The sequence below is a fragment of the Peromyscus eremicus genome, chromosome 7, assembly GCF_949786415.1.
Source record: "Peromyscus eremicus chromosome 7, PerEre_H2_v1, whole genome shotgun sequence".
In the NCBI taxonomy this organism is placed as follows: Eukaryota; Metazoa; Chordata; class Mammalia; order Rodentia; family Cricetidae; genus Peromyscus; species Peromyscus eremicus.
The window spans coordinates 77,933,691-77,947,292 of record NC_081422.1 but is presented as its reverse complement, the minus strand read 5'-3'; the positions used below and the strand labels follow the sequence as shown (position 1 = coordinate 77,947,292).

General features: G+C 38.8%; 1 protein-coding gene across 4 annotated transcripts in view; it reads right to left on the bottom strand.

Moving 5' to 3' along the window:
* Positions 1-930: 930 nt before the first annotated feature.
* The window catches only part of Ttk (TTK protein kinase), a 44,807-nt gene continuing 32,135 nt past the window's right edge, over positions 931-13,602 (bottom strand). For all 4 annotated transcript variants that reach the window (XM_059268306.1, XM_059268303.1, XM_059268304.1 and 1 more), the window contains exons 15-22: positions 12,211-12,368; positions 11,935-12,086; positions 10,629-10,753; positions 8,647-8,727; positions 4,402-4,578; positions 3,953-4,037; positions 3,321-3,418; positions 931-1,354 (exon numbers count right to left, since the gene is read on the bottom strand). In XM_059268306.1, coding sequence (XP_059124289.1) covers positions 1,274-1,354; positions 3,321-3,418; positions 3,953-4,037; positions 4,402-4,578; positions 8,647-8,727; positions 10,629-10,753; positions 11,935-12,086; positions 12,211-12,368 — 957 coding nt within the window. In that variant the 3' untranslated portion in view covers positions 931-1,273. The remainder of the gene's footprint in view (positions 1,355-3,320; positions 3,419-3,952; positions 4,038-4,401; positions 4,579-8,646; positions 8,728-10,628; positions 10,754-11,934; positions 12,087-12,210; positions 12,369-13,602) is intronic.

Sequence of the window (13,602 nt, the reverse complement as noted above, 5' to 3'; positions counted from 1 at the left end):
CACTCTGGATTTTTAGTCATGGATTGTAACAAAGTTATGACTGTGCTTGGGGATTTTGATGATGGTAATGCTAAAAGTGATGGTAGTCTGTGAGAGAGGGTAAAGGATACACAGGAGTTCTATATTTTCGGCTTAATTTTCTTGTGGACCTAAAACTGCTCTTTAAAAAGGAAGTCTATTTTTTAAAATATACTATTATTTTAGAAGCTAATACTGTGTTAATGCAAGGCAAAACTGAGTATCTATATTTGGAAATATTTGAGGGAAGCATTCAGAATTCTGGTTTGGAAATAGTTGCATATATGGTGTGATTCTTACAAGGCTTTGGTTTTGATCCTCAAGATGGGGGGAGGGGAACAAGAGAGGGAAAGACAGGCTCGCACACTGAAGCCACATTTATAATCATTAGCAAAAAGTACTGGATAATGGCATGCAACTATAACTACACTTACGTACACCACAGACTCCAGGACAAGACTCTGGACACCAAAACCCATATGTACTATGAAAAGTCAAAGGCAGAACTGAAAAAGCCACATGCAGACTGAACGCTACAGATGGTATCAGGGCCACAGACAACTAGAAAATCCATTTACAGTCTTTTCTGGTGGTGGTGGTTTGTTTTCCTTTTCTTTTTTTTTCTTTTTGGCAACACCATTTCTTTTGTAGCCCTGGCTGTCCTAGAACTAGCCCTGTAGACCAGGCTGGCCTTGAACTCACAGAGATCTGCTTGCCTTTGCCTTCTGAGTGCTGGGATTAAAGGCGTGCACCACCACCATTTGGGCCTATTTACAATCTTAAACCCCTTGGAAATTTAATTGTTATAGTTTATTTATTATGATCTATTCTTAATCCAGTTCTTCTAAGAATTTTGCTACCATGCCAAAAACACATTTGATTGAAGAAAAAACAATCGTGTAACTTGGGGACTGTGGTGACTCTCATGCTGATAAGCTTTATTTACATAGGTCTTCAGAATAAGACATTCTCTTATTTACAGAGATCTTCAACAGTCCAGTGTCCCCCCACTGCTCCAAGTGTGAAATGTTACCGGACAGATTAGATTTACAGAAAAGCATAAAACAAATCACAACTCTATAATTTAATATATACAGTGCCATTAGTGGTTAACTTTACAGTTTTCTTTTGCGGATAATGTACTGACGTTTTTCACTGATGAAACTCAGGCAAGGTTGTTTCTTAAAGTTGTTTCCACAGAGATTCAATACAGCAGACGACAGAGTTAGTGTTTTGGTTTGTGAGTAACTGTCCATCACTTTCTTTCTCCCTTTTTGTCAAAAGTCTTGGATGAGGAAGAATCTTGACTTTCACAATTATAGCGCTCATATAGAGTCTAAAATAAAAACACAAATCTGTTTTTCAACATTTTAGCTCAATGTATTATTAGATTAGTAGAAATTATGGTGTATTCTAAATATAAAGAAATGCAGTTCAACCTTTCCATAAGAGAATTATAGTATAGCACAATCAGCATATACACAGACCTGTAAGACCACTGTGAGCCCCTTACTTTTCCTTAAAATAACTTACTCATAAATCCCTGCACATCAAATATTCATTAGAAAACAATAATCTCAGAAGCTATTTACACTAATGAACGAAGACATTAAAATTACTATGTAAATAAGTCTAATTGGGTTCCCTTGTCCCTTAGTGTACCTTTGAAGGGCTGGTTAAGAGGATTCCTACCTGACAAGGAGCTCCAGTCTCCTACAAAATGTGCATACTATTTGCATATATGTACACACATCTTTCTGAGTATTTTAATTCATAGCTAGAGTAACTAATACAATGTAAATATGATAAGTGTTTTAATGTATTTTTATAGAATAATAACAAGAGAGTAGGTATATGTCCAGTACACATAAATTATTTTTCAGAATGTTTTTGATTTGCAATTGACTCTAGGTATGGAACCCATGGATACAAGGAAAAACTGAATTATTAAAAGCTATGTATTTAGAAAAAAAACAAGACTGAAGGCTAAGTCAACATCTAACTTATGAAGGTGATATATATTTGCCATGAAGTTAACATAAAATCTCAGTGATGGGTGATTAATTCACCTTAATTTTATTTAAAAGAACATTTTGAGTAATACTGATATGAACTTAAAATATGGAGACATGAAATAAAAAGCAATGTATATAAAGTCCTTTTGAGTCTGGCGGCGGCAATGGCACACGCCTTTAAACCCAGCGCTTGGGAGGCAGAGCCAGGCAGATCTCTGTGAGTTTAAGGCCAGCCTGGCCTACAGAGCGAGATCCAGGACAGGCACCAAAACTACACAGAGAATCCCTGTCCCTGAAAACCAAAATAAATAAATAAATAAATGCCTTTTGTTCAACTTAAACAGGCACCAAAGCTACACAGAGAAACCTTGTCTCGAAAAACCTAAACAAACAAACAAATAAATGCCTCTTAAACACCCCAAGGCTAATGATTTAGCCATCAGCATCTAGTAAGAAGTCTGAGATTCCACGAATATACGTAGTATAGAGAATATATAATAAATTCACTCTAAAATGGGCAACTGCACATCAGCAATATAGGCTGACTCAACCCTGATCCAGAGAACAAAGAGTTGTTAGTTCTAATTTCCATAATTTTATGCTACTATGATTCACATATCTAATTTGTAATTGCTTAGTAGCTAATCTAGTTGATGAGCAATCATAGATACTAGAAATTATGAAAGTATTGACGACAGTGAGATCCAAACATCACCATGGATCTGAGGGTGGTGTCCCACAGTTTTACCCTCAGTACTCCAGAGACAGAGGCAGGTGGGTATCTGTGTGAGTTCAAGGCTAGCCTTGTCTATACCCGAAGGTCCAGGCTAGGGAGGCTGCATAGTGAAACACTGTCTCAAAACAAAACAAACCTCATCACCACCTTGGAGAGAGAAAGACCCAGGAAGCTGGCAAGCATGAGATGTCCTTCAGGGAATGTGCCAATTGCTATAGAAGCTATTGCACATGATAAATGCTGTCATTTTCCTAAGGCTGCATTAAAAATTGACTAGAAGAAATGATTTCTAGAGCTGTGCTAAGAATGTTGTTGAGACAGTCTAAAAGATAAATTCCTCTTTATTCCAGCTGGAACCCTAAGAACAATAACAACACAAATCAGAAAGATCTATACTTGTAAAAAACAAACACATGGTGAGTACTAAACTGCAGCTACGTATTTCACCACATATGTGAACAGTTAACTTCCCTTTTGTCTATAAGTTTCTTTAAGTGTCTAACTCATTGTACTACATTAAAACAGCCGAAATTAATGTAGATTGCACCTACTTTGGCAGCTTTCAAAATGGAGTTAGGAGAATTCAGACCAACAAGTTGACCCAGAACATATTTCATTTCATCAGTGGTTTCTCTAGCCATTTGGCTGCCTGTAAAGGAATATAATCAACAAAATGCTGGCACTAATAAGAATAGCATAAATTCATTAGAAAGTACGCATTCTGCATGCCTGTCATTCCAGCCCTCAGGAAGCTGAGGTAGGAATATTGCTCTAAGTTTGAGGCAAGACCTGCCCCTCCCCCACCCTCCCCCCAAATAAAAAACAAACAAACAAAACAAAAAAACCACATTCTGAAGGCTAAGGAAAGGGATCAAGAATTCAAGGCCAGTCTAGGCTATAATAAGATTTTGTCCCTAAAATAACAACAAAAAAATATACATTGTACTTAATAAATTGTACACTAATGGCCATTATTTTTTATCATGATCCTCTATGTAGGATATGTGAGATTAAATAACAAAGTTAAAAAAGGCAATGTTATTAACTATTATTAGGCAAAACACCAACTTCCTTGAAGAAGGCAGAGTATAGGGGAGAGGCCAATTTAGATTCCGGTTTTCTACAGTTAACACAGCATTCATACTGGTAATCTAGTAAACAGTAACCTTTACGGGAGCAGTACCTGGATGGGGTTGAATTTGAACATACGGATGTGCGAGCAGCTCAGGGATGGATATTCTCTGTTTAGGGTCCCTTACTAAACAGCACTAAAATAAATAAATAAATAAGTAAATAAATAAAAACAAAAAATAAAAGGAGCAAGTTTTCATGTATGATGCTGACAAAGTAGCTTTCCAGATGACACCATACTAGAGAAACTAGACATCATCCTGCTCAGACAACTGTAAGAGGTTTTCTGAGTCACCTTTTAGAAATCCCCACGTGTTCATTAATTAAAATCCACCTTTCACAGTAAGCAGGCTTTAAAAACAACTTCCGTCAGGGACTCCTTTCACGACAGCAGCCAGATTCAAGACAGCTCGAGAGTTCCAATCACCTCAACTATTTCTCTTAAACAGACTTGGAATTATGAGACATTATCTTTCTATAACCACATTCTGTTAACGTTACCTTTAGCACATCTTGAAGATCTTTTTCTGGAATATCAGGAAATTCAATTTCATGACTAGGGTCAATTATGGCATGTAGTTTAGAGATCTGATTAATAATATGCTGAAATGGTGTTTTCCCATAAGTCATATAGTACAAAATGCACCCCAAGGACCAAACATCACTTCTGGGGCTTATCTAAGTAGGAGAAGAAGAAAAATTGCTTTATTTTAATATAAAAGGTAACATAATATTATATATCTGTAATACTGATTATACAATAACAGTTAAAACCTCAATGAATATCAAAGTATAAGATTATGCTTACACAACATCTCTTCTTAGTTTTCATTACATTTGGTAATTTTATAGAGAAGAACTAACTTTAAACTTTGAAAAACTCAAAACTATTTTAAAGGAAATAAAGAATTTCTTGGTATCTTGTGAAAAAACACTAAAAAATAACATACCCATAAATTTACTTGTTTGTCCCAGAAAGATTCGATTGTAGTACATTTGCATCTGAACTCACAACATGTATATGTTCTTAAAAGGTCGTTTAAATTGTACAACCCTGATCTCTAGAGTATTAAATCATTGAAGCAGGCTGGACAGAGTCAGGGCAGATCACTCACCTGGTACACACCAAACTCTAAGTCTAATAATCCCCAACAGCAAAAATAAAATACGGTGTACTGTTATGAGTATTAAATAAATTGAACATAGTCAATCATGGAAAAGAGTTTCTTTTCCTTTGTAGGTTTATGTATTTATGTTTTACTTTATGTGTATGTGTGGACCTGAGTTCAAGTCCTCTGCAAGAGCAGCAAGTACTCTGAACTACAGAGCCACCTCTGCAACCCAGGGGGTTTCTGAATAAGTACTAACAAGTATCATTCATTCTCCCAAGCCCTGTGCAATTAAATGTTCATGGTGTTCAATCACATTAGGAATAATCACAGCAACAGGAAAACGGAGAATGAAAAACAAACACTGACATACACTTTCCACAAAGAATACACCTAAAACAAATGATATAGAAAATTGGTGAAGGCTGGGGGAATAAAAAGAAATGGACATTCGAAACCAGTTTTGTTTTGTTTTGTTTTGTTTTAAGAAATAAAAGTAAAGTAGAAACTACAATTTAATATTAGGAAACAAGAGCAAAACACCACACACAGAAGAGAAAACTATTTTTATCTGTGATAAACAGTATTACCAACTAAGAAAAAGGATAAACTTAAAAAGTGAAAATTATGTGTGTGTGTGCGTGCGCCACATGTGTATGGCTGTCCACAGAAGCCAGAAGAGGGCATTGGATCCCCTGGAGCTGGAGTTACATGCAGTTGTGACCTACCCAACATGGATGTTGGGAACTGAACTTGGGTCCTTTGCAAGAGCAGAACTTGCTCTTGACCGCTGAGCCTTCTCTCTAGCCCCAGGGATGAATTTTTAAGATGTTACTGTATATTGAAAACCAAGCCAGGTGTGGTGGCACACATCTGTAATCCCAGCATTAGAAGGCTAAGGTGCTCTGAGAACTCAAGGCTAGTCTGGACAATACAAGGAGACTATGTCTCAAAAACTGAGAATGGGGAAAAGAGAAGGGAGAATGAGGAGGGGGATTTACCATTGCATATTAAATCACTGAACTGACAATTGAAAGAATTATAACCTCTAGGTATAAATCAAAACCTTGAAGTAAAAGACAACTTTTAACTGAAATTACAAACCTTAGAAATTAATAGGCATTTAAAATACTATAAATAAAACCTATAAATAACAGCCAAATTAAAACTCAGTAAAATTTCTATCTTTTTAAAAGAAAGGTCATGTTACATAACCCATACTGTTGTTAAACTCATGATCCTCTAGCTGTGGCTTTCCAATGGTGCATTACAGGCTTGCACCACCACACCCAGCTAAATTAATAGTGCTAATCCAAGTTCACACACTAAAAATTTAAGTCAACTATGATTTAAATTAAGAAGACAGGAGAAAATAACCAGGGCACACAGGGAGAGACAACTCAAGAAGCAAATACAAAGTCCCTAGGTTAAGGACCCTGAACTACTACTGCCCCCCAAAAAGTGAAAATATTTAGTTGGGTACTGTCGGTGGTAACTCAAGTAATGTAATACCCATCCCATATGATCCTATCACTCCAGGAAGCCAATGAAGGAGACTCGGCCTCAAGTTTAAGGCCAGTCAAGGGTTCAAAGTCAGACCCCTGCCTTTAAGCAAAAAATCAAATCAAATCAAAACAAACAAACAAACAACAAAAAACAAGAGAATACACAAAAACACAAATAATCAAACAACTATCAAAGACAAAAACAAACTGGAAAGTCAAGTGAAATAGAGGTTGTGAATAAAATTAGTATCAGTTTCTTAAGTTCAAAAAAACCACGGTAAGAAAACTTAATCAAAAGGCAGCAAATATAAATCAGAGAAGAAATTAGAAGGTAAACAATTATGAAAACAGCTTTCTTTTTTTCTTCATTTTTCTTTATTAAGAAATTTTCTACTTACTCCACATACCACCCAGATCCCACCTCCTCCCTCCTCCTCCAACCTAGCCCTCTCTCCCAAGCCACCCCACATCCCCCAAATCAAGGTCTCCCATGGGGAGTCAGCAGAGCCAGCACACTGAGCCTAGGCAGGTCCAAGGTGCCTGTGGTGTGATGCCTTGCACAGCCTTGGTGCAGTGAAAAAACAGCTTTCTAAGACAACATACTCAGCAAGGTTTTATGCAGGCTGGGCTGGGAAGAGGGCTCAGTGGGAAGGCACTTGCTGTACAAGTGTGAGGACCTGAGCTGAGATCCCAGAACCCTGTAGTCAGGCAAGGCAACCCTGTAGGTCCGCTAGCTCGCTGTGAGATCCCAGAACCCTGTAGTCAGGCAAGGCAACCCTGTAGGTCCGCTAGCTCGCTGTATACATCGGCATACAACAACAAAACACAACAAAACGACTATGTCCAAATATGTGGTAAGAATGGATAGCCAAAGTTGCCCTGTGCCATCTATATATGCGCTATGGGACGAATGTGCCCACACTCAGGACATGTGTACACACACACACCCCATACTCACATGGACATATCAACAGACTTTATGCAAGGTCTTTGAATAACTACCTAAAAACCACACTTTTCTAGGGAAGAAAAGCAAACGTATGCAGCAGTGAGTCAGATGCTGAACTGAAAACTTTCTTTCTCAGTTACTCTTTGTTTTCCTTTAAAATAAACATTATTCATAGGTCCAACTCAAAAAAGGGAAACCAGGTAAGTTATGTGACTGCTGAAGAAGCAGCAGGGTTATGGACATGAAGGTTGCTGGGACCCAAGTATGTTACTTGCAAGCACTGTCACCTGGTAGCTTGAACAGAGAATGAGCCTTTAATAAGGGACATCAAGGAGGCTTTCGGCACTCACCAACACTGAAATAAAGAAAGTTGCCACCCACAGGCTAGGAAATTTTATATACCCTGTTAAATTTGGAACCATAGATTCACAAATAAATACATAATTACTAAAATCCCCAGTACTACAAAAACAACAAATGTAAAAAATTGGAAAGGAAACAAACAAAAAGACTCCAAAGGATATCAAAGATTATTATTTCTGGTGTCTAAATCAGAGGTATTTTTAAAATTGCCTTTATCGTAAAGCTTCAGGCTGGGCGGTGGAGCACGCCTTTAATCCCAGCACTCAGGAGGCAGAGCCAGGCAGATCTCTGTGAGTTCGAGGCCAGCCTGGGCTACCAAGTGAGTTCCAGGAAAGGCGCAAAGCTACACAGAGAAACCCTGTCTCAAAAAAACAAACAAACCTCCCCAAAACCAAAACCCAACAACAACAACAAAACCCCCAAACTTCAAACTTCACAGAGCTCTCCCTAAGTCTACTTCACAGGAGCACACTGTGAGGGGCCACCATACAAAAGAACAGCATGGAAGGACAATCTCAAGTCTAAAGAACGGACAGCTCAGTGGTCAGGAGCACAGGCAGCTCCTCCAGGGGACCCAGGCTCCCTTCCTAGCACACCATACCATGGCTCACAGCCTCCTAACTCCAGCCTCAGGGGATGCTACGGCCTCCTCTGGCCTCCAAGAACACTGCATACACGTGGGGAACAGACATATATGCAGGCAAACAACCACACACACATAAAATAATAAAATAAATTAAAAGAGTGGTGAAAGTAAGTCCCCCAAAATTTACAAAAGGTGCAGTTCACTGGCACCAGGTGAATGAGCTATTTCCAGTACCTTGGTCTTGACTTTCCCATTCTCTCTTGAAGAAGACATGTCTCTGATTGCTTCTGGAGGCATGTAATTAACTGTGCCAACCTATTTGTCAAATCACAGAAAACAGAGAAATCAATGAAAACATCTTTCTAGATTTGTAAATACATAGATGTCAGATTGATTCTTGGAAACTTGGATAACTAGTGATTTAAGTGACAGACTTGAAAAATTCAAATAACTGCCAACAGTATAAAAATATCTGCAAGATCACATCACAACATCTAACAAAATGAGTCAGACTGAGAATGAACTGGCTCAATTCCGAAAGCTGTGCTTCATCTATAACGTGTTGGGGGAACTAGTACAGTCTGCCCTTACAACTGTCGAGGCTAATTCCGAACTCTGAGGGATTTAACTACCATTCACTTCCATGTTCAAATACATCCAACATTCTTCCCTCTTCAACAAACTAATATATAAATAATAAGAACCAGCTAGCTTTATCCTCCTAATATTCTTTGGCCCCATGTGCAGATTGAGATTGGATGGAAAGCTAAATCATGTAAGAGTTTCTACAGTCAGAAATGGTACAGCATAATCCTATAGTTCAGCAGTTCTCAAACTGTGGGTCTCGACCCCATTGGAGGGTCGAATGATCCTTTCCCAGGGGTCACATATCTACATTTTAATTCATAACAATAGCAAATATAAAGTTAATGGTTGGGGGTCACCACAACATGAGGAACTGTATTAAAAAGTAGCAGCATTAGGAAGTTTAAGAACCACTGCTTTAGTTCTAAGAACAAAAAATGTCTGAATGGTAGGATCTTGCCATAGATAACTTCAAGCTATCTACAAATCAATGTTCACCTGTACTTTTGAAAGAAAAAAATAATGACTGACTGTCAAGTAGAATTATGTTAAGTGCATGCTGTCCACTGATTCCTCCTAACAAAGTCTGATTTTGCTTCAAAAATTGACAGACCTACACCAGAAATCTGCATTCATGTATACAGCAGGTGAGGTCCAGCCAAGGTTACCTTCCAGCTCTAGTTTCATGTCACTCCTTTATTTATGAAAGAGCTTCATTACATTTGCTATTGCAGATTTTTTTTTTTTTTTTTTTTTAATTTTTCAAGACAAGGTTTCTCTGTAGCTTTGGTGCCTGTCCTGGACTAGCTCTGTAGACCAGGCTGGTCTCTAACTCACAAAGATCCATCTGCCTCTGTCTCCCGAGTGCTGGGATTACAGGCGTGCGCCACCAGCGCCCAGCTGCTATTGCAGATCTTAGGACAAGAACACACTGGGGCTGCAAAGATGAGCTTGCTGCACAAGTCTGACAACTGGCGTTGGTTCCCAGAACAACGGTGGAAAGAGACCCGCTTCACCAAAGCTATCCTGACCTCCACATGCACAGCAGAATGCTTGCACTTGAACACACACACACTCCACAAAAAACAAAATGATCTTTTTTAATGTGCTGAGTGGAATGTTTCAGTATTTCCAGGAAGGCTCTCTTAAAAATCTCCCCCTATTCGAACGCTGAGAAAAGAAACAGGACAATGGAGAACATGCAACTGCAATTCCTCTTTGCTCTGCCTCACCTATGAGAAAATCATTCAAAATTCCTTGATATATTTGTCTGATTTTGAACTGCCTTTCTAAATAATGGTTTTGAATCTTTCATAATCATATTTTCTATTCTTTTAAAAAGACTTCAAATTTTTTGAAGAATATGGCCAGTAAAAAAATATAATAATGGCAAAATACTTAACAGACTAAAAAGGAACTAAACCTTAGTAACCAGCCACCACTAAAAGTTCTACCTGAAGCCAGGCGCTGGGCTCACACTGTAATCCCACACCTGGGAGGTATAGGCAACAAGATCAGGAATTGAATGAAGGCTGACCACTGGTACAGGGCAAGGCCAAGGCCATTCGAGGTTATGTGAAACCCTGGTTCAAAACACTAACACAACCAAAACCGGCAACAAGGTGTCCTACCTGAGAATCTTTAACAATGCTTGTCGTATCTGGCTGCATTTGGTTTGCAATCCCAAAATCAATTAGCTTTAGCATTCCATCAACTATTAGAAAGTTAGCAGGCTTCAGATCACTATGAACAATGCCTTCAAAATAAAATCCATTACGTTAGACACAGTAAAACATTCTATGAACAGATTTCACAATCACGTCAAGTGATTCTTTTAACTAGTCAGCAGCACATTAACATTCATTTACTACACATTCTATACCTTCTTAACAAATGGGTGTGCCAGGAGCCACTCTAAATCTGTCACTTGTAATGAACATGTTAGACCTGCTAGCAATGCAGAGTAAAGAGTAAGTACCATTATCTTCATTTTTAAGGATGAGGACACTAACATAATTTGAATTTAAGTGACTTGTTCAAGGGTACAGGGCCTAGCCCTAAAGTAAGGAGGAGTTGAAGCTAGGCATCTTGGCTGTCCGTGTGTGCTGGACACCACTGCACACTGCCCAGGAGAACATCACCAATCACTGTCAGGCAGTAAGATCACCACACCACTCAAGAATCCTAATAACTCACTAATTATTTTTAGGTTGTAAAAAGAGAAGCAGAGGGAACACATTAAATTGAACACATTTGTTTTTAAAGACAGGGTAAAGGGCAGAGAAAAGCTCTGAAAAGAACTAAGAACACACACACACACACACACACACACACACACACACACACACACACACACAAAACCAGGAGCTAACAGTAAAACACAAAAGCAAGAACAAAAAACCAACTCTGATACAAGAAAACAGAGAATTCTCTGGAGACTGAAGTGCTGACCATCACCCTCCTACTTTTAGGATACCCAGATCCTCAGTCTAGGACCTACTACAATCCAAGGACTTGAAGGTAAGAACCACCAGTTAATATTGAGGAAGATAAAGTTACATTGTACAAGTGCGGATTTAAGTTTGTATTCTGTGTCTATGCGGAACCAGTCTTAAGAAACGGGTTTGTTAGCTGGGCGGTGGCGACGCACACCTTTAATCCCAGCATTTGAGAGGCAAAGGGAGGCAAATCTCTGTGAGTTCGAGGCCAGCCTGGTCTACAAAGTGAGTTCCAGGACAGGCTCCAAAACTACAGAGAAACCCTGTCTTGAAAAACCAAAAAAAGAAAAGAAAAAAGAAATGGGTTTGTTTCTTCATCTCTAAATGAACTTCCAACTAATTATTAAAGGTAGGTACTGATAAAATAAGAGTATTTTTCTAAAATGAAACAATTAACAACTATTTTAACTTTACATATATGAAGAGATTTTAAAATAACCATGCTGATGGATTGTATGTACTGCCTCCAACATGTTTTTCCAGTAGCTCTTGCGTTCCCATGGATTGACAGATTTTTTCTTTTTAAGCCAACTATTCAGGTCAATGTTTCCGCATTCCATTACCATGTAGATGTACTGCTCTGTGATTTCACTGCAATTAAAAATGAACAGAACAAAACAATAATTGCCTACATTAAATCAATAAGGATTTACAGTTTGCCCAAGAATTATGGCAAAAACAAAGTTTTCTTTTTGAAATAAAAATGGCTCCGTACTAATCATAGAGTCGGATGATCTTATCACTGTGTTGCTGTAGTTTGTTCAAATACGCGATCTCATTCCGGTAGCTGTCAATAGTCTGGTTATCTGCGTCTTCTAGGTTCACATATTTGATAGCATATATCTGCTTCTTTTCATTCAATACCTGAAATACCTGCAAGGAAAGCGACACGTTTAGGACACACTCTCCCTCTGTAAACCGTCACAGTGCTTTTCAACTGCAGACTAACCATTTTAGACCGAGAATATTCGGAAAGGATACCGACAAGAACAACGGAAAGCTTCTGGGCCTGTTTGGAATGTAGAAGTAAACAACAGTGGCGAAGAGAGAGTAAGTGCCCGTTTCCAGCCGCTGTGACAATGGACATTCAAATAACAACTGTACAAACGCCTAGTTTTCCACATCAACATCTAAGACAAGCAACTTAAACCTGCTGCTATACTCACAAGACTCTTGGGATGCCTCAGCCAGGGAAATTACACTGAGGCAAAGACATTCAGAAATGATAAAGATGACTAAGGCTATGATAGACAATTCATTTTTTAGACAGTGTTTTTTTTCCTTTCCTTTTTCATTGTGCCTAATATCAACAAGTTCATTTCTTTGATAGAGGATATTTTTAAAAATACAGTAATTATAAGTCATCATTATATTCATTTGTGGAAAGCAGAGTAAGTCACATTTCAGTTAGGTTGCAGGAGCAGTGTGTTCTTAGGAGTCAATTTATAAAAACACCAGCAGGACAAACAACACTCTGAAAGAGGCAAGCATGTGAATGTACCACTTCCAGCCCACACACCGCTGCAGCAGTGCCTCGAGACTTCAGTAACTCAAATCCAAAGCGCAGTGCCTATAACGAACACGTATTCACTTGCACCTTGTGACACTGAAGTGTGCCATTTAACTGTGACTACCCCACAGACACCGGGGATGAGTGAGCCTAAATGTACGTGAGACTCAAGGGCGGAAACTGCACACAGAAGAGGCCCATCAGGTCCAGAGCAGAGCTCACTCTTCTGCACACACCGAGAGGCTTCGCTGTGCCATTTCCCATGTCCTCTTCCCCTTTACTTCTCCCCCGTCCCCCTCCTGCTGGTCTACTTCCCAAAAGGCACCCTCTCTTTCCTATCACTCCTATTCAACTACTTTCTTACCTCCAAATCAAAATCTGATAAAGGGAACATGAAAAGGAAAGTATTTCTTGGAAGACTCGCTACATGTAGTAATGTACACTATTTATTTTGGTTTTTGCTTATAGTTTTGATGTTGGGGATTAAACCCAGGGCCTTGCACATGCTAAGTACATATTCTACCAGAGCATACCCCCAGCCCACATATTTTATGTTTGTAGCCCAGGCAAATCTTCTTGCCTCAGCCTGCCAGATGC